General features: G+C 41.0%; 1 protein-coding gene across 1 annotated transcript in view; it reads left to right on the top strand.

Annotated features, from left to right (window-relative positions):
- gli3 (GLI family zinc finger 3) overlaps positions 1 to 25,180 on the top strand; it is a 97,699-nt gene that overhangs the window by 50,966 nt on the left and 21,553 nt on the right. The window contains 6 exon segments of the mRNA XM_041967621.1: positions 3,594 to 3,699; positions 21,475 to 21,496; positions 21,498 to 21,545; positions 21,547 to 21,594; positions 21,597 to 21,629; positions 21,631 to 21,688. Of these exon segments, the coding sequence (XP_041823555.1) occupies positions 3,594 to 3,699; positions 21,475 to 21,496; positions 21,498 to 21,545; positions 21,547 to 21,594; positions 21,597 to 21,629; positions 21,631 to 21,688 (315 nt within the window).

Here is a 25,180-nt window from a genome sequence, read left to right as displayed (position 1 = left end):
TCTGGGTAATGCAAAGACGAGTGCTGGGTGTGGGACTGAAGGTGTATGTTGCAGGAATGAACGAGAGGAGCCTTTAAAATGATCTCACGGTTAGTAATCTCTGTAGTCATTCTCAATCCCCCAAGATGACAGAGGTTAGTGTAAGGCTTCTGCTATGTGGGCAGGGATGGTTTAGATTAGAAAGCATGAATTTATTACTCATATTGAGCCTGTACACAACACGTACACTCCTTTTAAACCTGAAGGCTGATTTCCGAGTCTGACAGCCAAGGGCTGAATACGCAGGACTGGAGCTGTGGAGAGTACAGATCAGATTCCACCCTTGTCTACCATCGGCCCATCCCTACATCCCAGCATCCCGTCATCCCTCCCTCCCACAATAGCTCTGGAATCGGCCAACCTGTGATGAGCCAAGAAACAGAGTCATCAGGAGAAAACTATCAAACAGAGAGTTGGAGTGGTCAGATACTTGCCAGAGCTGCATGGAGGAGGCTTTTACCATTTATCTCTTGTTATTGTGAGCACAGGATAAAAACTCTGGCGTGGTTTGTAGGAGTTTGCCTAAGTTATATTTTCACTTGCTCCAGTGTTGCTATGAGAAATAAATGATAACCTAAGTTGTATGAGGTTATCATGGTGCTAAACATTGCATGTCACAGTTCAACACAGCATACAGCATTTAGACCATTAACAGGAGGCTCAAATGCAAGATCCTTTCAGGCCTAGGGCCCTAACATTCATATTGATGTAATTTACGAAACTCTTGAAAGTTGTTGCAGACCAGCCCCAGTGGCCCCTTGACTTATTTTTTTCACTTCAGTTGCCCCCAAAATTCATCAACAGACATGCTATTATCTTTTTACAGCAAGTTATAAAAAAGGTATTAACTGCTCACTACAGGTGTGCAAGTTAAAGCAAAAAACACAAGTGTTGGCTGTCTTCCTGTGTATTGCATGTGCCAGTAAATCCAGCAATTTATCATGTTAAGACTCTATTAAATACTCAGGGGGATTACTGCAGCTTGTGAAAACAGATGTACTCTTTTATCTGTTGCTCTAAAGAGAACTTTCAAATATTGCCAAAAATACTCAAGTTGCATCATCTGGGTATCTTGGTGGTAGGCTTGTGTTACAAAATTAGTGCATAGTATTTGAAAGATAGGACATTAAACAGACAAGAACGTCAAATGCAATATTTTTTTTATATTGCATCATATAAAGTACAAGATCTGGAGATTTTGGTAGATCTATACGAATGACTAAAACTCAGGATACCTTGACTTCTGCTGCTTTTATGATATAAGGGACCTAAGCAATTTATTATTATTATTATTATTATTGTTAATATTATTATTATTATTATTATTATTTTATTCTGTTTTCTTCACAAAGTATTTGTTATGCTAAAACATAAGGTGTAAAAACACGACATTTCTTGATTTAGCTCCAACGTCCTACCGCTACTAACTTGAGGTATTGCACCTATACAATGAAATACCTCAAGTTATCTTGGCAACTTAGCCAATTATTAAGTTTACATATAGTAACATCTGAATTCATCTCTGCCCTTTCTTTTTTTAGCATCTGTTTGCGCATTTCCTTAATAACTGTTTTCGAAAACAATAAGAAACCACAGGATCGTCTAGCTTGAAGCTGATTTAGGATCACCTACTAACTAGGGCTGGGCGATATGGCCTAAAAATAAAATCTCCGATTTTTTATAACCAAATCCGATTTCCGATTTTAATCGATTTTTTTTCCTTTTCTTTTACAAAACATAACTTATTAAAAACATTCATTTGTTTATATAGATGAATGCTAGCAAAACTAAAGCACATAATGTCATGGCTCTTCCACCATATAAACGACTTCATATCTTACATTGAAATATGCGACACAATGCATCCGTGATCTCTTTCCATCTGGATCCTTATCATACAGGATCCACTGCAGAAATAATTCCCCTGATGAAGGTTGTCTCTTAACTAGGGTTTGTGGGTTAAGTTGATTTCTGCATCTCATAGAGAGCAGCATTTCTCACTGCAGTTATACGCACAGCTAAATCCCAGGCGTGAGTGAAGGGTCACTTTACTAAAAATCTGTCAGACAAACGTTCTGGTGTGGAGGGAGGGCTAAGTCTGCTGCTAACTAACCATGGAAAAAAATCCCGATTTTCAAAAAAATTAATCTCCAGAAATGGAAAATTCGATTTATCGATTTTATCGATTAATCGCCCAGCCCTACTACTAACTTTACTAACCTCTCCTAAAAGAAACTAAAATATATTAATCTGTTTAGAATTTAAAAAGAGAGTCATTTGATTGTTTTATGTAATAAGTATTTGTAAAAAAAAAAAAAAAAAAGAATTAACTCTTAAATTTCTTGATATATTGACCAACATTTTTCTTTCATTATTTATCTATTTATTACAACAACAAACAACACCAATTACATCAACTCTTAATTATTGCTGCTCTGGTCGAAACTGGCAATAATCATCTCAGTGAATGAATGGCTGATTAGGTAAACAGACCTGGACCAACACCTGCTGTGCTGCCCAGGGATGCAGCTGTTATTTGTCATGGCCTGACACTTGTAGAGCCATTTGGCACGCCACTGTTTGGCCATCTGCCCTCTTGGCTCATATGTTTACAAGCTTAAAGAAATGTAAAAACACATAGCTAGCAGCCTTGGACTTGCTGTGTGAAGTTATGCAGATGTTGACACATGCTCTGCCTCCGGGTGATGAGACACAACTTGGCAACTTAAAATAAGAAAACTGCAGTAAAGTGACACGTGTTTTGGTGAGATGGTGAATGAAGATGTGATTCATTTCTATGAAATTCTGATTTTTCTTTTTTTCTTTTTTTAATAACTTAGGCAGCTCTGATGCAGAACTCCCACTCATGGTTTGCCTGTTTCAACTGGTCCAGAAGTGGATGCACAGCTCCAACTTGCAATTCCAGCTTTAGTTTTAAAAGTTTATAGTGTGGAGTGTAGTTAAGGTTAGACGATGAGTGCACGCAAATGTGAATTCGGTCTGGTGGCAGCACAACAGTTTAAATTTCAGGGGTAAAAATAGTGAAAAGCTTGGAAGCACATATTATGCAAATGTTGTAATGTTTTATCTGGAAGGGGAAAAAAGAAGCCTCTGGATCGTCTCTGGCAGTTGTGACAAAACACTCAAATGGAAAAGGATGTTTTTGTTCTCGTTTCATACGTTCCATTGGTTTTACTTAAATGTTATTCTTTGTACAAAACCACATTATGCTTGGCTCAGTGAGAAATATGCCATTTGGCTGCTTTTCTTTTGGTTATTTGTCACTGTTTATTTTAAGTTCTATCAGCCTTGAAACATCTACAAAGACTTCCTCAGCAAACATTTTGGAGAAATGCAGCTTTTAGCTCAGTGTGTTTATTCGGGTCTCATTTGGGTGGGTCTGCTGAAAGATAACCATCAACTACTGCCCTTCATTATGGCTGGTATGTAGATTAGCTTAGCATGGAGTTTATTCATGTGAAAAAATAAGTTAATTCTACTATAAAGTGTAAAGAAAAGTATCTCATGTGTCTTCTCTTTTTTGTTCTACACAGCTGCTCCACAGTTCTTCCCCAGCTTCCATCCTCCTGTGCCAATAGACGACAGACATACCCAGGGACGTTACATCTATGAGCCCTCCCCCGTGCCCCCTCTTCATGTGTAAGTCTCTCAAACTGGTCACACACACTCAAGCACAGTCTTACAACCAGAATATTGCTGATCACAACTGCATTTGGCGATATAATTCAAGACCCTGAAACTTCTTTCCGCCCGTGGGCGTGGAGCATCCTCCTCATGGGTGCTGGGTGCCTCTCTTTTGCCTTTCAGGATCAAAGGCCATAGCCCTGTATGCGCGCAACATGATCCACATGTCAGAGACACGCAAATGAACATGTGTCAGAGACATGAAAATGAGAGCAGGTCGAGGGGAGCCTGGGAGCACGCAATTCTCATAAGAGCAGTGATCAAGCCCTGTCAAGAGAAGGAAGCAATGCCTCTGCTGACATTTACCCATCTCTGACAGACACAGATGCAACTAACCGCTGTGCCTCATCCAATCACACACATGTTCATTCTGTCAGCTATGAAATAAAGTAAAAACATGGTGTCATTTCTCATTAGAAGCATTTGTCTAAGCAGTGTAACTCGTATTATGAGCGTTTCCCTGGAGGGCTTCTGGTGGTGCTGGCTGGGTCAGCAGAGAACTTCAAAGCACCATCAACCCACTTTTACCCAGCTGCTATCACTCTTTCTTTCTCTTTCCCTCCCTTTGTCATTTGTATTCTTTGCGTCCAAACAGCAAGCACCACGAGGAGACACTTCATCGTCCTTTCGCTGCTTGTTTCCTACTGCCAGACACGAAGGAAGCGATCACCGTGCGACGCGGACAAATTGGATGGGGCAGCTACTTGGGCCGCATTATGTTTGATATTCTTCATCATTATCAACTCCCCCCCTCTCCTCCTCCAGGAGTCATATCTCTCCCTTGCTGATGTGCCACTAAGCGTAATGAATTTTTTATGCCCCCCCCCCCCAACCACCACCACTACCACTAGTACTACCACCCCTCCACCTCCAGCCCCTCTCGTCTCCTGCTCAAGGTGCCGTAGCAGAGGGAGAAATAAAAAAAGGGAGGTGATTGATGCCCCGTGTCAGTGCAAACAAAATGGCAACTATAATTTAGCATTTAGCTTATGCAGAGATAATGGGGTGAACACGTTCAGGCAACATAGGCTCAAGCAAACAGCCTGGTTTGTTATCCGTCAGGAGCGCTTTGGCACAATGTGGAGCACAGGCTGGAGGTGGGGGAGATGAGGAAGTGGGGATAGAGGGAGGCAGGGAATTGAATTAAGGAGGAGTAGTTACCCTGCGCTGGTGTCTTCAGTCACTCTGTCCGGACAGGAGTTATCTGTGCGCTTAGTTTGCCGTCACTGAGACACTGCCATGTTCTGCCACACTACTTAAGGCCTATTTATCCAAGCTATTGAGCATAAAGCTGTTTAATATGACATCATGTTGAGGGAAACTATTTGTCATGACTATAAGACAGCTGTTGCTGTATTTAAACCAACTCTGTGAGCTCAGTGCCATATTGTCTGTTACACTTCTGCACACGAAAGTGTTAATATTACCCATTTGATTAAAAAGCAACACTGAATTCCTCCGTGAGAAGAAGCCACTCATCACATTTTGTATTACAGCAACCACCTGATGGCAAATTGGAGTTAATTACACGGGTAGTTTTCGTGCAAGTTCTTGCTGTGGCTGAACTTTACGAGCCTGAAACTACAACTTAAAAGCAAGTCTCTGCCAGGACCTAAGTGATGCATTCTGCTCAGTAATGTTGCGTGCAGCCAGCCCAAGCAAATAGAGGCAGTCAACATATAGCTGTCGCTTCAGGGAAATGGGGGACAGGAGGCAGCTTATGGAGAAATATTGAATTGTTTTAAGACAAGTTCTCCTCCGTGTGCAGAATTAATCGTTATTAGCCCTCTCAAAGATATGCCTAAGTACACAGGGACTATTATTGCAGTACTTCCCCATGCAACCTCTCATTACGGCCTGTAATTACAGTTGGGTTGGCCCTGCGGCAGTTCCATCAATCCAGCCCGCTTCCCCCGCTGTGCACACAAGCCAGCCACCACCGGGCATCCGTGGCCGGAGAAAAAAAAACACCACGAGCGCCCAGCAGCTTGTTTCTTTTCCGCAACAACGACACATCCACCATCCGTACGTGGCAAATGAGCAGAATCATATCCTATTACAGTGAAGGGCCTAATTGAAACATGTTTATTTATGGCCCTCGTTTTCAGGCGACGAGCGGGCGTTAGCAGCGCTGCTAACGGGCTCTTGCAATATGAGGCAGTGGAATTAAATTAAAAGCTCATAAAATGAAATATGCTCTGTATTAGCTGTTTGACACTTAATTTGCCTTCAAATGAGCAGAGAAATCAAAAATTAACTGTCCTTTGTTTTTTTTTTTTTTCTTCTCTGCTTTACCTCACCTCCCCTATTAGGCAAGGCAGAGTGCAATTACAGACAGAGGCTAATCGTTTAGTTTATGAATTCTTGTGGGGAAGTTACCGATGTGCCATTCAATATTAAAGCCTCAGGGTCAGGGGAGGGGGTGGGAGTCTTGTACAGTGCTGAAAAATGTACATATTCGTTTGATAGAACAGCACTCAAGAATTTCAACAGCTTCAGATAATCCCAACCAATAAGCTTCTTCCACCTTTCCAAGCATTGCAGTTTGACTCAAGCCTTACTGTGTGCACGGATCCAGGACCAGCCAGAGTCTTTCCTGCCCTCAAGCTTGCCCTCTGTTTTCGCTGTGGCCTGGAAACAGCTAACCTCCAACCTCGGAGAGAGAGAAGAGTCCCTAAGAAGATGCTTCCTGCTTAAATAAACACAATGATCAATGAAGAGTAGACTCTCCACAGGAGATCTGGTCCCCTCTGCCACCACTATTGTGCGGGACTGGCTTAATGGGAGTTTTGGGGGAAGAGAGTAGAAACTAATCCTTTCAGTCCAGCTTTATTGCCCCGACCGCGGTACACAGCAAAACAAAACAGCCCTCTTATGCATCTCAACGCCTGCTCTCGGTCACCCGGAGACCACTCAGAACAAACAGAGGATCCGTCACAAGTCAATTATCGGCTGCAGGAGTTTACTCTGTAGTCCCGGACCCTCGTGCTGTGAATGAGGCTACTAACACAACAAAACATTCTTATGGGATAAGCAATTGACTTGCAACCTTTTGATCACTTACCGTATGTGAATTTAATAAAGAAGTAAGACAAGCTTAGTCAGTTTAAGAGTCTGTAAAGTTTTAAACCATGGCACGCTGCTCTAAATCCTCCATGATTTATGATGATGTGTTTTTGTATATTTATTGAAGAATTTGAGTTTGACGCAAATACTTATTTATTTTGCTTTAAAGTAGCATAACTAAATAGTTACTTCCATAATTGAGGACTGTCAGAATTTTACCAGCTTTAAGGATTTTTAACCTGAAGCTTAAAAATTCTCCTCAGTCATTTTCTATATTTTCTGTCGGTGTATAGCACAGGTTGGGGCTTCAAGGGTGCTGTTTTCATTTTTCCTGGCCCAAGTGGTTATTTTTATTCAGGAGTTTGTTTGTTCAGCTGCTAGGCCCAGCCTGACTGGAAGGTATTCTGGAGGTACTGTGGGAAGAGCTGCTGCCTTTTCCGTCATCGCAGTGCAACCTCAGCTCAGAAACGACTAACCAGGGAGGAGTTTAGTTGTTGCTTCAGATGCTTTTGTTTCCTATAATGAACGCAGCATTCTGAAACCCTTGTTACCCTTTAATTTCATTTTTATTCTCGGTCAGCATTGGAGATTCTCCACCTCGCTGTCCTCACTAGCGGGGTTTTCTTTTAAGTTGTGTGCCGACTTCTTCTGTTATTTACATAAACTGTTGTCAGAGTGCCGCAATCTCCTGCATGGAGGAGCGGCGTGTTGCTTAGCATAAAGACCACGGTCTTATCTCAACCCTCCTTCCAGATGGGACGAGGCCGAGCATTGCTGTGCTCACACACACACTCACACACACAAGTGTAGGCATGCACACATACTGGAAAACAATAGGAAGAAAAAGGGAGCTGGTGTGCCTATTATTACTGCTGGAGGGGAAATGTTTTGTAATGTGTATTTTCATCACTGGCTATTTATTGTTGGCCACATTTGATCATTTATATTTCAGTTTCAAACCTCATAACAGAAACTTGTTCTTACTGTTTTTCAGTATATATATTTTTTATTTTAAAACAATGGAAATTTCTTAAAATTTGATTGGAAAAACCAAAAGATAAAAAAATAAAATAAAATAAAATAAAATAGGGGGAAAAAATCCTGTTTGACAATTCCCCTTTTAATTTTTTAATTTAAAATAATACCTATAAGTTGCCAAAAGACGAACGCAGAATGCAAAGTAAAGCCATAAATTAAACTAAGAATCAATGTTTATTCCCTAACTCGCCTCTGATAATCTCTGTCCTTATAGGGCTGCTGTCATCAAAAAGCAGGGGCAGAAAGACGAAAGCCACTTTTTCATCTTACTCGCTAACTGTCCAAAACCCATTCAGTGTGACTTCATAGGTCCACCCCTTTATAGTGCAGTCACTGCTTCCCTCACTCCTCCCTCCTTCTTTAATACTTTCTCTATGGAGTAAGTCAGGAGGACAGGCGGTCACGCCGTCGCTGGCTTCATGATTAATGGTGTTTATTCTTGACAGAAGGCTCCTTTATTTATCTGCATTGCAGTTTCACTGATACTATCAGTCACCTGAATGAAAAATATTCAGTCATACCAATTCTGCAGTATAATTGAGTAGAGTCACTTCCTTTCAGTTTTTCCTCCTTCCCCCCTTGCTTCTCCTCTCCCTCTCTATCTGGCAGCCCTTATCATCGCCACAGTAATTTTCGCGCAGCGTTGTTTGATATGGAGAGGCTGACTTTAGCAGTATTTGACATAAAGCCTCTCCAATTTTCACAGGCAGGAAAAAAAAAGGGAAGAAAGAAAGTTATGCACCACTCAGTAGGGGAAAGTATCTCTCCTCCCTCCATACTCTCTTTTTGTTTCTGAGGCAATTTCAGGATTTAGAGAGAAAGGAGATAAATGGCTAAGCAGAAATGTGGGCAGATTGAAGTTACAGTATATCTGTTTCTTTGTAATACACCAGTTTCAAACCTAAATGGGCAGTGTAGTCTTCCTTTTTTTTTTCCTCTAGCTTGTGCCACAGAACCGTGATATTTTAAGGCAACCTGTGTATTTGAGAATTATGGATCCAGTAAGTTGGAAGGAAAAAAAAAAACGAGTTTGGCATGGAAGAGATTTGACGAGGCCTGTAAAGGTTTTAAGGTTGAGTCATTACCTGTGGAGATCTGTAAGACTTGTTCCAGCTGCACTTATCCGGCTAGGATTACCCACATTTAGGCTGCTGCGGACCCTGTGCATGCATGCTTGTATTTCTGCCTAGCTATTGAACATCACATCAAATTTTATATGGGATCTTATCTCCTCTAAAAGGCAATATTTTATATTAAAAGGCATACAGTATTGTTTTTTTTGTATCTTTTTATCCTTATATGGACCAAACTTGTGAGTCTGAAATAAAAATTTAATTGAACTGAATAGTAAGCTATAAATAAAAAAAATCATAGAACTCACGGTCTGATCAATTACATAACATTTTATTCATGTAGATCAGTTCCTGCCTGTTTATACCTTCAACATTGTAATTTCTTCAGTGTCGGTCCAGGGTGGAATTTAATTTAAGGGTCCATTAATAATAGCTTTGAAAAAGGTACATTTCTGATAAAAGAGGAGCACCATTAATCTCTAATGCGAGGACTGCTTATTTGCCACATGTAACACATTAGGGATTTGATTTTCTTTACACAAGCCATTTGCCCCCTTCTCATGTTTGAGATCTCAATTTGTAGCTCTCCCAAGGAGCACAATGGAAAACCAGGTCTGAGGGGAAGAGATAACAGGCAGGTGCCAACAGCTCTGCTCTAATGTTTGTGTGTGTGTGTGTGTGTGTGTGTGTGTGTGTGTGTGTGTGTGTGTGTGTGTGTGTGCAGCCATGCTTAAATACACACACAAACACATGGGTATGAAATAAATTTAGTTTTTTTTAGCATCACTTTTTCTTTTTTTTTCTTAATTCTTTCGCTTTAATTTTCCTCCTTTTTATCTACACAATTTTGACATTGATTATTTACAACTTGCAAATATGTCTCAGTTGAAGGGCTAAAATAATTAAAATGTGCATTAAAAAAGTCTTAGAACTGCTGTATTTGTAGTGTTGATTTGTAGTGCTGATTAATCTGTTTCAAGTCTTTTTACTATAAAATGTTTATAGTTAGATATAAAAAAAAAAAAAATTGGCCTATGATCATTCAGTGCCATTTTTTAGCCTTTAAAAAAATACAAATATTTTAAACAGAGTTTCTGATTGATGTCATCAGCTAATTGATTAGCTCACTAATCTTCTCACTAATCTACACCAGCTATTCTTAAATAATATTACTCTGTGGGACGTATTCATAAGAAGCAGGCAAGTTAAAGCATCGGTAAGTATTTGATGGGTGTGTCAGGCTGTCATTTTATGAGCTTCTTAATTGGTTTGTAAAAGACCCTCCTCTCATTGGTGAGGACCTATTAGAGAGCAGCAGTCACTGTCAAGCTATAAGCCGGCTCTGACAGCACTACGCCTCACTATCCTCTCCACAACCTCAGGGCTGCAGCTTTAAAAAGAGCCTCCCGCCTGAAGAAGCTGCCACTTAAATGTACTTTTCTTCAATAAGAGGAATGAATGATTTTAGAAAGCTGCTCCTCACTCTAATGCAGAATAATCAATTTAACAGTCAGTTTTCCTTTTTTTTCAACTCAGCCCGTGCCCTGAGACGTCATGCTGTAGCCCTGTAGAAATGTGGAATTATCCATTACTCTGATCTCTGGGCTCCAGAACCTGCGCTCCCACCTCTGGGGCCAGTTATAGCGAGTAAACGAGACCAAGGAACAGGGTCATAAATTCCTCTCCAACTCTCCTTATTTTCCATCCTCTCCTTTCCGTCCCGCCCTTTCTTTCCTCGCTCTTTTTTTTGACTTCCATCTCTCCTACTCTCAGTAACATGATTGAAAGGACCCCAAACAGGACTAATGTGAAATATCACCACCTTTTTAGTGTGGCTGAGGTTTCTACTAATGACGAGAGGAAATTAGTTTATTTCCTCTCTCTCATTGCTTTTTGCTCATCTTTTACTCCCATTGTAAATTTATCTTCTAAATCACATGAAAAAAAATCACTTTTTTACACACTCCTCACCAGTGAACAATTAATTCATATCACTATTAAAGCGATTCTTTTCTCTCAGCCGTTTATACTCACTATCAGATGTGGCGTCCATTACATCTGATAACGTGATAGAGAATATTTTCATACTAATGATGTTGTTTGAACCATAAGGCCACAAAAAAAAGCGCCCTTTTGCTAATTTTGACGATCTCCATGGATACCTCGCTTTTCTCTGAGAGGGCGTCAGATTGTGAAGGTTTTTCTTTGCAAGTCGTCACGTGATGGGAGCTGCACAAATATGCAGAGTCATGCACGCAGCTGCAGGGTTGAATGCACTTGTAAGAATGCAGCTAGGGGGTTTTGTTGCAATGCCCATACGTCAGCCTTTCTTTGGCAGTGAATTTTTACGAAATTAGGAGTGAAAGTTTACTTTTGTGGACTGAACAAGGCTCAAGATTGTTCCTGGAGCCAGAGTTAGAGAAGATTAATGTTCGCCAAAGCCGGCTCATTAGGAATCCCCTCCCATATTTATCAGTTTTGTTTCACTTTTTGTGAAACATCCTCCTTTGGGTCTGTCCAAAATTTCCACAGGTCTGTGTTTAAGCCTCCCAAAGCTTCATCAAGCTTGAGAATGGCACTACCACGCATTCAGCCCCTTCATGATTAAATATCAAGAAACTCCACTTGACGTTTTATTAGCCCAACAAGATGGATGAAATGGCCAGAATAAAGTAGGCTGCGTCTGTTCAGTTTCCCACCAGCGCTTGCCTTTCTTCTGTCCAGCTTTTCTCTCCTTCCCCTCCTCTGCAAGAAGAAGTATGTGTTAGGGAAATGTGATGGATTTCTCTTCGAAAAGGAGATTTTCAGAGCTGAGAAGGCAACATATATTTCTGTGTCTTGTACCTGATGCTCCTATTCTACTCTTTTTGTGTCTCAGCCCCTCCTCCTCCTCTCGACCCCCTTTATTTTTTCTGTTGTTCTACCTCAGATTTCTGTTTGAAGGATTAACCATCTCCAGCAGTGTGTCTCGGCTGTCTTGTAGCGCGGTGTATTGTTTGTGATTTGCTCAAGCCCATCCGTGCGGCTGCTCATTCCGGCAGCCCAGTGTGATGTGGTGAATTGAGGGGTATCGTGCGGTGCCACTGCATCAGCCCCCTTGGCCACACTCATTCTCCTCGCCTCCCCTCACCTGTAGGCTGCACCTTCACACTCGGACATGCGTGCTCATTACCTGACCCGTTGGGTTGTGAAGGCGATGGGATGTGGAACCTGAGCTCTGTTTGGCTGCAGGCGTCAGCTGAATGTTTGGGTAAAGGGCCATCGAGACAACGCTCGCTAGGAAAAAGAAAGATAGACGTGCTTCCTCCCTGTTCTAACAAGTTTAACGCTTTAACACCCAGAAGTCTTCTTCTCTCTTCTCTGTAGCCCTGAGGGACTATGCTAGAGGAACTCAAAAAACTGACTGCTAGCTAATTCCACCTGTGTGTACTCTCCTTGCCTCTGAAAAAAAGGCCAATCAAGTGCATATTTTGCAGTGACCCAAGATGAAGGTGAAATGTTCAATTTCAAATAGACTACTGTATTATGTACATGGTGAAATTATACATGGGAAAAGACCAAAAGGAGCTGAAAAAATTCTTTTTTTTTTGGTCTCATGTTTGTTCCCTGACTCCAGCCCCCTTGAAATTACAGGAAAAAAAACTGGCTCATTTTGTGCAATTTCGCTTTCATGTTTTCTTTTTCTTGCTACATACTCAGTTGATTCGTTTTTGGTAGACATTCTTATCTCGATGGCTGAAATTACATTTAATTGCAGATGTGGAAAAATGGTTTTCAAACAGCTGTAAGAATGAAAAATAAAAACCCCTGCTCGCGTGGCAAAACCAAACATAACCTGTTGAATACAAACGATTTGGAACCAGAGCAAGTGAGGAGATGAGATTCTGTCTTTTCTGATAAAGTATAATCCCCCTGACTTTGTAGACATGGAGCCTTGACTTAAAACAAGAAGCATTTCTCATGTGTGACCCAACTCGTGAAGGTTTGTGACTCCTTTTGAGTTCACAAATGCAGCAGTTGCAAATGGAGCCTTTGACACCTGGACCGGTTTGTTATGACTTAAGCCTGTCACAGTCACTGACTCTTGATAAATATATGTTATCACTCCAGCGGCATGGAAGCGATACGTGCCCACTGGGATGTACTGTACATCGTTCAGGCTGGACGAGCGTGCATGTGTCTTCCTGCTGCTGCTCATATGTAGAATGTCAGTGGGACTGAAACACATTGGTGGGGGGGGATGGAGAAACTGAAGGGGAGTGTTGGGTACTCAACTGGACAGCATATGAGTGTGTGTGTGAGCTGACTCTGCAGTGTACGAGAATGTCGGGCACGCCTCTCGAGGTATCCCCTCGAGAGGGAATCCTTGCTTGATGTGACCATGAATTAGACAGCCTTCCCCCACCCCCTGGACCCACCCAGGCCTTTGATGTCAGTGGGGGGTCACACAGACACCTCAAGCTCTGAGGGGGAGCAATAGTTACCCTGAACGCTGGTAACCTCAGCATACTCTGCAGCCTTCAGGACTATGCTGCCAAAAGAACAACTCAAAGCAGGGTTTGCTGCTTTTCTGCAGAGTCTTCCTTGACCATATTGATGAAATATTCTTAAAGTTAGCTGTGTACATTGATGTATAACAAGGCAACCATAATTTTTCACGTTCTGTTTTATTTTCGTTATTGTGCATTACAGGGTTATGAAAGAGCCAATTACTTAGTATAAAGTTGCTGTGGCTTTCATGCGCCTACCCCCATATAACAGCTACAGGTAATGTACTACAGCCATATGGGGTTCACAAGAACGGTGACTGTCAGCATGGGTAAGTTGTGTTTACCTCCTGCAGTGTTGGCTGATGAAAACTGAAGCAAGCTGAAAATCTTTTCTTTCTGTTATACCAACATGAGTTATTGTAACATACAGAGAATAAAATACTTTAATGCACAGTTATTTTGCAGATATCCTATAATTTCATTGTTAAATCACCTCGGATGCCAGTTTGGAGTGACTTTTTGTGGACCAGCAGAGAATTATTATCCGAATTCTGGAAATCATGATGCTGTCATAACGTGTGCTTCCACTAAACAACAAAACTGGAACAAACTTTAGCTGCCACTTAATAGACTGCAGAAGGGGAGTTCTTTTGCAGTGAATGTTTTTATTTTTGCATATAGGACAACTTGATATTTGACAGACAGAACTGGTGTTCAAGCAATATTCAAACCAGTTTCCTGAAGAATAAAATAAAAACAAAAAAAGAAACCTCCACTGAAAACTTCTGATTGTATTTGGTACTTTAAGACATTTCATACAGTGGTTTTTGCTGTAAAAGCAGAAAAAAAAGACATCTTTATTGCGCTGCCGCTGTCTAACCCTTTTTGGTAATTAAAACAGACAATATAGAGGTAGATCAGTGCCACATCATTGTGTGCTTATACAAGGTAAATAAGCACTACTCTAATCAGGAGGCAACATCATCCTTGTTCAGACAATTGTAGTCCTGTGACTATCTCCCATATCATCACATCAACTTTCAACCATTCATTCCTGTTCACACGGGACACCGATGTGCAATGAATGTTGACGCACTGTGCCAATAAAAATACTGTTTTCAGTTTTCTTACTCAGTCCGTGTTCCAAGGCACCATGCTGTAGCCCTGTAGAAATACATTGAACTTACCCACTGAACACAAACTTCATCTGTTGCATGTTGCATATGCATGAAAGATGAAAAAGTGAGTAAAAGCCGTTGTCAGTCATGTTTCTCTAAACTTTGTGAATGACAGCTGTAATTGCTTTCAAAATATCTGTTAATGGTTAACTTAATGAAGACTTTCCCACTGAATCATCAAGAAAATAGAATATATCTACCTTCCTCTGTTTGTGTGTCTCTGTCTTGACTGTTTTCTCTCTTTCCTTGTCTCAGCTCCCTTTCCTTTCTCCTTGGGTCTCAGCTGGCTCTGTTTCTTTGGCCCTTTGATCTCAGTGAAAAGGTTTGGAGCTTTAAAGTGCTTCTGTTTCCGCTGTCAGGAGCCCCTCTCTTCCTCATCTCTGGTTTAGGCTTTCAGAGCAGTGGCAGCAACATTGTGCTGTGTTGCTGGGTGGGGTTAGTGGGTTGGGAGTGGATTGGGGGGGGGGGGTTGGTATTGGGTCTCTATGAGGTTGTAAGTTTGAGTTGAGGTTTGGAGGGGGATGGTGGGCCGTGTGATGTTGTCAGCCTCGGTCAGGACAGGACCTGACATCTGGACTGATCCCAGCAGTTCCCTCAAAAAAAAAAAGAAAACCCACTTCGCCAGCCCCTTGTGGCCACAGGTTGTAATGTGTGTGCACTCTGGTCTTACTTACATATCATTTGAAGGTATCTTCTGTTACGAAAATGTAATCCAACTAAATGGTAACTGCAGAATTTTGGCATAAAAGAACTCCTAGTAAAATTTCAGATAAATTATTTTTATATTCATCACTATTCTTGGCAGTAGTCAGTAATACTGTTTTAAAGCATTAAAGGGCACATACAATAAAAACAAACAGCAGCAAAAGAAAAAAACTTGAAAAAATGTTTAGGTGTCTGAAGTGATTATAAACTTCAACATGTGGACCATCCTGTCACCAACGCCTGGGTGAGGAGGATATCTTTGATTTATCACCAGTTGACCATTTTTTCATTTCTCTTTTTTTAAATAACAATAATTTCTTTATACATTTACCCTGAATTCTCCCTTTGGCAATGTGCAGCCAAACATAGTTGCATTTTCCAAAACTTTATCGCAGACCAGTTTTCTATAAGTGACCTAAATGCTGTAAAAAAAAACAGAAAACAGTTTACCAGTTTAAATGTCCTTTCATTCAGTGGATGTCATTCTGCATAACTTTTCTTAAAGTTCAGATCTCAGATAACGTGGTTGACGTTAATAAAACCTGCAAAGAAAATTGGAGCCAGTCGTAGTACAACTAAGAAAATTACTACAATGACGGTAGATTCAGCTGTTTCCGCGATGGACATAAAACACCAAAATAGGAGAAATACTCTGACTGCTTCCATATTCACATTGTGTATATGTGTGTGGCATCAGGGCTGAATGACATGCCATCATGTAAATCAGACTAATAACATCAGACTGTTTAGTTTTTTATAAGAGAATACAGTTAAACCTGTTCTAGAGGAAAGGGAACCTGAAATATTTATGTTGTGTTGTTGGGGTGGTGGATGCTTTGGCATATGGAAATTGGTGCAGCTGGTCTTGTGTCGACCACCTCCAGACACCTGCTGCAACATGGTAACTGTCCAACAACCAGCTAGTAGGAGGATGCTGAGCTTTTGTAGCAGGAACTGGGCTTTGGTCCTCAGCAGGAAGCAGAAGCGCAGCAGGAGGTGATAAGCCAAAAACAAACCTAGCTGGATCAATTGCTCTACCTGTCATAAGTGATGGGTGGTCCAAGTTTGGCTGCTTTAGAAGAAGAGTGGTTCTCAATTGGCTCTTCATTTAGTATCACTTGGAGCTTCTATTCCAGTCTAATCTAGCAGTTATGACTAGTTTTGTGTGTTTTGGTAAGCAATTTTTTTATCTGTTTTTCCATGAAAGCCAGATTTTTAAATGTTTTTCTCATAAAAAAGACAGTAAAGTTACTTTTTGTTCAAATTTTTAATAAGCCGTTTAAATAAAAACAACCTGAACACAGATCCACAGCAAATAAATCAAATATACATTTTTAAATCATTGCATTTAAATCCAACACCCCAGCCTTTCTGTACCTGGCCTATTTCAAAACACTACCCGTCTTTGGAGTGGTTGCCTTCCCTGCCTTTTTTTCATTAAAGGGTATGATTCTAGTCTGTTCCTGCATGTGATTAGCCACAGGGTGTGCCCATCAAAAATTAAGCCCCGCCCAGGCTTGAATGGCATAGTAGTAGGTACAGATGAAGATTCTCTTCTTTCTGACGGGAGTTGGTCTTTCTTGTTTTGCTACAAAGAATTGGCTCTTAGAATATCTCATTAACCAACAACAACCTTACCAGTAATTCCTTGCCAAGAGATTTCCATTTTTACTGCATTAAGTGTTTCATTTGCTGGCTTCTTATTTTATCTGTCAGCATGCTTAAAAGAGGATGGCATTATATTACCTGACTGTAACCTGTTTATGAAAAAATTCTGTCTAATTAGCTTCAGCACTGGCTAGTTAGCAAGCTAACTTTGTTAGATTTTGCACCACAATATGCAGACATGTTATGCTTTGTAAATCAATAATATCCAAGAGTTGTTTTTAGTTGGGAATTTTGATAGTTGATCTTAAGGTCATGACTTTATTTACTTTATTTTTTTATTTCTTCATTTTAGACTGGTCTGTGCTATGATGAAAATATGATTGTTGGCTTATTGGATTAGGACCCAACAATTTCCTGTTTTCTTCTGTGAAGTACACTTAAAAAGGAATCGTCATATTTTATGCTCAACCATTTCATGCTTGAGCTAAAAGTATTTTTCAAAGGGCAGTTTTCTATTTTAGCAGACCGCTGTGTCAATACCAGCAGGTCTAACTGCTGCCACCACAATGATACCTTCTGTATATAAGTGAAGTCATCCACCTCCACCACAACTCTGCTGCTTATGCAGCTTTCTTTGAAAAAAGTTATTAGTGTTGATTCAACCTTGTTCCAAACAAAGCTTCGAGGTCTGTTACATATACACACCACCCTCCATTAAACCTCAAAATCTTTTGGGGGCATGTTTATACTTGGCAATCATTGTCATGAAATAAGAAGACAGTTTAAAATCCACAGGCTGCCCAGTGTAAACATGCAATGCCTGAAAAGAGGTGCTGGCTGGTTTAAGCAAGGCCACGCAAAAGGAAATGGCTTCCACTATGTGAAACTCTCAGGCTTTCCCTGTACCCTGTTTAAAGGATGTCTTCTTTGAGGGTTAATAGAAATTGCAAACCTATGAAGTGAAGTTGAAGGGTGAAGTTTTCTCCCTGGGAAAAAGAAGCCTGAAAACCCTGCGGTACAGCTTTGATGTAATCTCAAATCAGGTGTATCTAAAACGCTACTTTCTCCGGCCACACATCGACTCCCACATTTCACACGGGTAAGCATTCCTGCACACACCCTGCTCATTGTCAGATTACTTCTTTTTGTCATGTTGATTAATGCACACTGGCAGATGCTAGGATGATCATGGCCCCGCAGCAAGGAGCTGAACACAGAGGAGCAGGCCACTGTCCTGCATTTTCTCCCAGAGGACACCACCACACCTCCTCCAAACTATCCATCTCTCCGCTGTCCTCCTCAAATCCCCTCACACCTGGCTCTGCACCCCCTGAGACATCTTTGTTCTCCCTTTTCTTGTCCAACTCTTTTTCTGTTATAACTCTTCTCTAGCATCTCTTATCTCCTCAGCTCAGTTATATCTTCACATACACCCTCCTTCTTGTGTGACTTCTGTTCACGAAACCAGGATCAATCCTCTTCAATCTTTTTTCTTCCTTGTCACCTTTCCGCAGGCTAAATTATCTGTTCATCATCATCATCCAATAAATCAACATATGCTTTCTTGTGTTTTGTTTCTGGCCACCCCTTTTTTCCCCTCCTTTCCTCTCTCGATGCTCAAGGCCTGCCGGTATGAATCTTGCACATTCTAAGCAAAAAGAGGGATACAGATAAGGTCAGGCTAGGGTGATCATGGTAGCTAGCAGGAAAATTTCATTTCAGTTTCTCCTGTGCAGTCAGGATAAAGCAGGTTTTTTTCGTGTTTCATCTCAAGTGCACGCTCCTGTTTGCTCGTGAGTGTGTGTGTGAGATGAATGCTCAGCCACATGACAACAAAGCTAACGTCAGTCCGCAGCTGCGTTGTGATCTGTGTAAATGAGGCTTGCAAATGGTGGTGCAAGGGCATATGACTTGCGTATCGTAAATACACTCTTGTCACACACACACACACACCACACCTATTTTGAAACCACCCTCACCGTGGCCTGTTAGGTGTTGGGCAAAAAAAAAAAAAAGAAATTAATCATGAGCTTTTTGACAGCTGACGTGCAGAAGTACACGACTGAATGGGGGTTAAAAAACAAAGATTCCCACGAATTGAAAGGTTGCGTATGATTCTGAGAGCATTAGAACAGTTCCCATCGTTGGAACTGCACATTCTTCAGAATCCTGATGCATGGTTTGTCACACACCTGAACCCAGTGAAAATCTTAAATTGTTCTGCAGCCCCTTTAGACTAATTACTGAACTGCTCCTGTGGACAAAGTTTGTGTGTGTGAGTGTTTGTACTCACATTTGTCCTGTGGTTTCGTTGTTTCCACTCCTCAGTGCTCATTATTGACCCGGTCTTGAGCTCTTTCATTAGGGGGGGGGAGTAAAGTGGAGGGACAAAAGGGCCGGTAGGGGATCAGGGGGACAGGGTGGAGGTTGTAATTGGGCTTTTCCTCTCCCCCTGGTCTTGCTCAAGGTCACTGCATGAGACAAACCATGAGCCAGGTCCTCTCACTCTTCTCCATCTCTCCACCCTCTTCTATTTTAGCCCCCCTCTTCAACCCACACTTTTCTTCTCCCTTCCTCTTTCAGCCATCATCTCCTCCTCTTGGGGTCTTTTGTCATGGTAGATGGTCCACTGGGGAGCCACAGAGAAGCGGAGGTGCTAATTCAGTCTAATCTTTTAGCCTGTTAATGTCTGGCTGATATGTGGATTTCTCACATCCTCCGGGGAAGGCCTTTGTGGTGAAGGCCATCATTATGGAGTTTTCAGGCCCTCCTAGCCAATTATAAGGAGGGAGACAAATTAGTTGTCTCAAACTTGAATCCTAAGAAGTTTCCCTGATTGTTCTCAACTTTATTACACATCCATTCAAAAAGAGACGGTTTCAGAGTAAAGGTTTTTGATAAAGAGAAGTCTGATAGTGAGATTTTTTTTTGTTTCTATTTAAAGAAAAAGATTGTGCATTTTGTCTGAGGACTTGCAGATGGATTTTGGATCTGTCATGTGTAATCGGTACTTGGTTTCAGCTCAAAGCCATCCGAGCAATGGAGCATTGTGGTGTAGCTTAGCTTGTCTTGCTCTGGCCAGCGGTGAGCTCGGTCTAACGTTTCCCTCTGATTAAGACGCAGTGGTGAAAGCTGTCTTTGATCTGAGGAAATGTTTGCGTAGGGAGCAGTTGGAATGCAGTACGCTCTCTCTGCCTTGCAGACGGAAGAAGAAGAGAGATAGTGTCATGGTCTATTTGTCTGGCCCTGCCACTGTTAGTCCATGCATAGTAGTTAAATCTTGTTGTATGGGGCCTAATGAAATGAGCATGATGTCCTAGGTAAATTTGTGGAGAAATTGAATTATTCATGTTTGCTTAACCACAATTTGGTAACATAAGAGCATAGTGGAATCAAAAGATTTAGCTCTTAAACATTGTTGGTGACTTAATCGCTTTCACTGGTCTTAATGGGAGTCATACAGTGAGAGTCTGTGGCAGGAGTTTAAACACAACGTTCAAACTCCATTCATACCTCCCATATTATACATATTTTCAACAATTTCATATGGGTGTCAGAGGTCCAACAACATTGTTTTTCAAAGTGTATACCCCACATTCGGCCTTGTCCTTAATTTCAGCCATTCCAAATGTGGCTCTAGTGAGCTCTATGGAGAACAGGCCGTTTCTGTGTCTGAACCTTTAAATGTTCATGAGCGGTGCCTGTCCACGCACCCTCTCTGGGAGAGGATCTGGGTTTTCACTGGTGCCCGCTCTGTGATTTTAGAGGGCCAGTGGTTATTTCCCTTCGTGATGTCACAAAGGGAAGATCTCAGGACCTCACCCGTTTGAGCACACATTAGCTAAAAAGTGGAGCAAGCAAGTGAGAGGTAACAGAATTTTCTAATTTTGGGGCCTATACACTGTACTATAGGCTATGGGGACACTTATGAGGGTTAGAAAACCTTAGAAAGTGAATTTTGAATATGGGGCCTTTAACATTTACATACCAGTCTGGTCAAGTTTGGCCTGTTTTTATAGTTAACAGCAATAAAAACACACAAAATGCAATTTTTAGTCTGATACTTAATCTGCCATTCCTTTCCTCAAACAATTTAGTTAATTTAAGGGTCACCATAACAATAGGTGGAGCAAAGACAACCAGGCCTGTCTTTCTTCAGCCACTTTCTCCAGCTTCTTTGTAGAGACCTTCAGGTTTCAAGCAGGCACTGCTGACTTCTGCCCAGTATTCCTATAAAGAGAGACGTCCTCATCAAGTTCCTCAATGGTCCATGGTCATTGATGAGGGTAGCGATGTAGCCAGAAGTGCGAAACCTCAAAAAAACGTACTTCCCACATGCCTTTCTCTAATGCATTGAGGATTATTTTGGCTGGATCAGTACCTTTAGATGTTAAGTATGAACAATATTTAAAACTGCAAATAAGTTGTTAAAAGTATTCCTATAAAGAATATATCCTCTAAATAAATAAACATACCTCATGTTTCTCTCTCTAAAATCTTTTATTGGCTTACATTCAAAATATATATATAACATACTATTCCTATTCTGTCCTCTTGTGTGCTTCTCTGCAGGCCTCCGGCACTGGCGGGCAGTTCCGGCCTTCTCCGACATCTCTCCCCTCATTCGGATCTCACCGCAGCGGAAACCCACCCGTGGGGGCGGAGTCGCCCTTCCACCCTCCGCACCCGCTACATTCAACCCATACATGGACTACATCCGCTCCATTTCACAGCAGCCCCTCTATCTCCGTACTGTCAGCAACACGGGGCCTCAGCCCTGCCGATGGTGAATAAAGTGAAACATACACTGACACATGAAGCACTAGTTACACTTGGCATATACACACATCCTCATACAACCTCAGCAGAGCAGAAAGAGGCGGCAAGGGCTCAGTAGACCTTCAAAAATAATTGTTTGAAATTGATCAGTTAGATTCGATGCTTTTAGGAGGGACCTCGTTTCTTCTAGTTCAGTTTCCAATTCCTGTTTGAGATCAGATGGTCATGTGAGAGGCAACCAGATCCATCTTTATTAAAACTCAGGGGTCACTGAGATGGTATCAGAGTGAGGGATGCGTGTGGATGGAGTATTTATGAGTGCAGCACCTTCCTTGTGGTGGGGGCTCAGTTGTTGTAGGGAGGCCAATCCTTTTGATCCGCGAGTCATGTCGGAGACCTCTGGAGGATGCATCAGTAAGCGGCTGGGTCACATACACGTTACACTGAGCACAGCGGGGGGGTGGGATTCAAGTTCATGGCATGTGAAATATTGGGGGGGGTTTTTAAATTTATTATTCAGAATATATATATATATATATATATATATAATAGATATATATATATTATATATTAATTAATCACATCAGCACTATAGCCTGAAATATATTTATACTATGTATCAAAACCAAAGCTTACTTGGGTTTTTCTTTACTTTTTCTTTTTTACATTAAATGATTATGTTAGTTGAAATAATCAGTTTAATATTACATTAAAGCAAGACCTTTAAAAGTATATATTACTTGTGTCCCCTTTTTTCCTGGTAAGTGCCCTGGCCCCCATCTAAACTTTTCTAGACCCAACCCTGCATATCTGAAGTATGAATCCTTTCTACACCTGTAAATACTTATTAGAAAGGAGAGCTCCCCTGATTTATATCTCAGAACCTGTTATAATTTCTTTCACTACATTCATGGTCTAAATGAGCAAACTTGTGTCTGTCAACATCTGTACAGCACCAATGATTCAGAGAAGACATCGCCTTGTTTCCGTGACAGCTGACATGGATCTAATTGACATGAGACTGATAAATGTTGCTTACTTTAGCTAGCGTGTCCAAGTACAATACTTTTGGGTAAATGTGTGCCAATGTCAACTATGAACAACTAGTTTCCTCCTTCTAAGCTGAATGATAAATAAACAGTGCTCTCGGTGCCGATCAGCTGATCACGGACAGCCGTCGTGTTTTACAACATGAGGGAGAGGGGCGAGTAGGAGGCCGCACGCTGTGTAGGAGTATGGACGACCAGAGCAGAGACGTTTGTGCAAGCTACGTGAAAAGTGTTGTTTTTTTAAAATGCAGGTGTTGAACTCTCACCAGTAAAGTGTGGGTGTTAAAACAATCCTCATTTCCCATGGATTTGATGCCCTCAAATCCATGCCTAGACCAAAGCTGACTCACCTTTTCCATATTGCCTCTAGGCATCCAGACGGATGCTACTGTTAATGCATTAAAAACAGAATAATTACATAAAATTAGTTACCATTACTGCGTTATTTTTGACAGCATATATTAATATATATATATAGAAGCTGATAGAAGCTGATTTATCATTTTGAAGGGAAATTAACAGTGTCCTATTTTAAGGGAATAAAATTAATTAAAAATAGAAATATTTGCAATTGCACTTGCAAATGTCTGTTTATTTGACTTTTTCCATGTATGGGCATTATTTAACTGAAGCGTTTTTTTTCCTTTATTTTTCTCTTCTTTATTTAGACACTTTCATACTAAACAGATTAGTTAAATTTTTTTAAGGAGTTTAGGGTTAAAACATCTCACGAAGGAGTAAAAAGCAGTGCTTTACAAATCTCTTGAGCTATATGTATAAAGTTGTCATTTTCCAAATATCTGCATTAGAATACAGGTGCTGAAATGGTCCTGTAAGCTGTTATTTCCCTCATATCACTCAGCCAACCTTTTGACACTTCAGACACAGACACTCTTTAGCTCCCTGCCTGGTGTTGGAGTGTACTTCTTTAATGACAGATATTGGGGTAATTTCCTCTGAACCTGTATACTTGACTTCATCCCATCCAGATCTGTTAAAGGCTGCAACTAAGTGAAATCTAGAAATCTTCCCCTCGACCCTTTTCCTGCACTCTGACACGGCTTTTTGCAAACTGGAGGTACACACTCAAGCTCAAGCTCTATACCCTTAATTCTCCATTACTAGAACGTAATCTGCACCAGGCTCAGATTGCTTTAAATCAAAATAGTTTCTCCAACCTACCACATGATCCCATTCAATTCATAATGCTGTGAATTGTGAATGAGGCACCTAATTACTCCTTTTAATCAATCCAGGTGATTAATTAACCCATCAGCTTTTGTGTTGTTAGTATATCACTGCGCTTACAGGGTGCCTCCTCAATATGCAAAGATTTTTTTTTCCAGCAAAAATTACATTTGAATAATGATGAATTAATTAACAGAATCTAATGGAGATTTAAAGTGGGTGGGATTAGTGCCACCCTCTTGCTGCACACATTTTGCTTTCACACATTTTTCTCTGTTCTTGCTTTCCCCCTCTCAATACTTCTTTATGAAAACCGGTTCAGATGTAGGTTTGCTCATGATCATATTGTTGTGCTAAAGGAGGCACCCGGTGGCTCAATAAGTCCTGAGGCAAGTCTCTGCCTTCTCCACATCCAGTGCCACACTCAGAGCCTTCCCCCACTCCCCCTTTTTGCCCCAAGCCTGGCACTCAGATGCCAACATTTCTGATTTTAGAAATTCCAAAAAATCTCTTTTCCGCACATGGAAACTGAATGGGGCACATTATAGTTGAATGGAAAAGCAAAGCTAAGACGGAACGCTGGTGACAATTAAGAAGCTCCCCCTTTCTACCAAAGATATAAAAACCAGATCGAATTAATTTACAGTTTTTTTTCTTCTTCTCATACAACCAGTCATAGATGCATATTGCAGGCATACAGGCCAGACTTTAGAGGAAATCTCCTCATACATTGTTTCTTTATTTATTTTCTCTTTATTTCTCCAACTGGGGGGAACGAGCAGCAGAAATCTGAACAGATTTTATATTTGCATCCAAAACCAGAGTCTTTTCCCTCTCTTTCTTATAACATTTGCATACGGAAGCCCATCGCCAGATGTTTATTTTTAGGCCATGGTTCAAGGACTTAAAGCACCCTCTCTCTAAGGGAATGATTTGGGAAAGAAAAGCATTCAAAGAAAGAAGTAAAGTAGAGGAAAATTGTTTTATGTGTGCAGATCTAGAGTTTAAAAGAGTAGAGTCAAGGAGCAGGTTGTATATCTGCAGAGTGCAACTCTTATATGTGCATCATCTTTGGCAAAATATGTATTCCATGCATCCCACATACTTTTACCGCACACACACACACACACACACACACACACACACACACGCACACACACACACACACACATATGTATATATATATATATATACATATATATATATATATATAGAACACCCCTTCCAAATCATCAAAGAGCAGTGTGATGAAGAGAAACGGC

This window comes from Melanotaenia boesemani, chromosome 18, assembly GCF_017639745.1.
Source record: "Melanotaenia boesemani isolate fMelBoe1 chromosome 18, fMelBoe1.pri, whole genome shotgun sequence".
NCBI classification, from domain to species: Eukaryota; Metazoa; Chordata; class Actinopteri; order Atheriniformes; family Melanotaeniidae; genus Melanotaenia; species Melanotaenia boesemani.
Note: the sequence above shows the minus strand (reverse complement) of the source record. Positions and strands in the feature narration are given on the sequence as shown.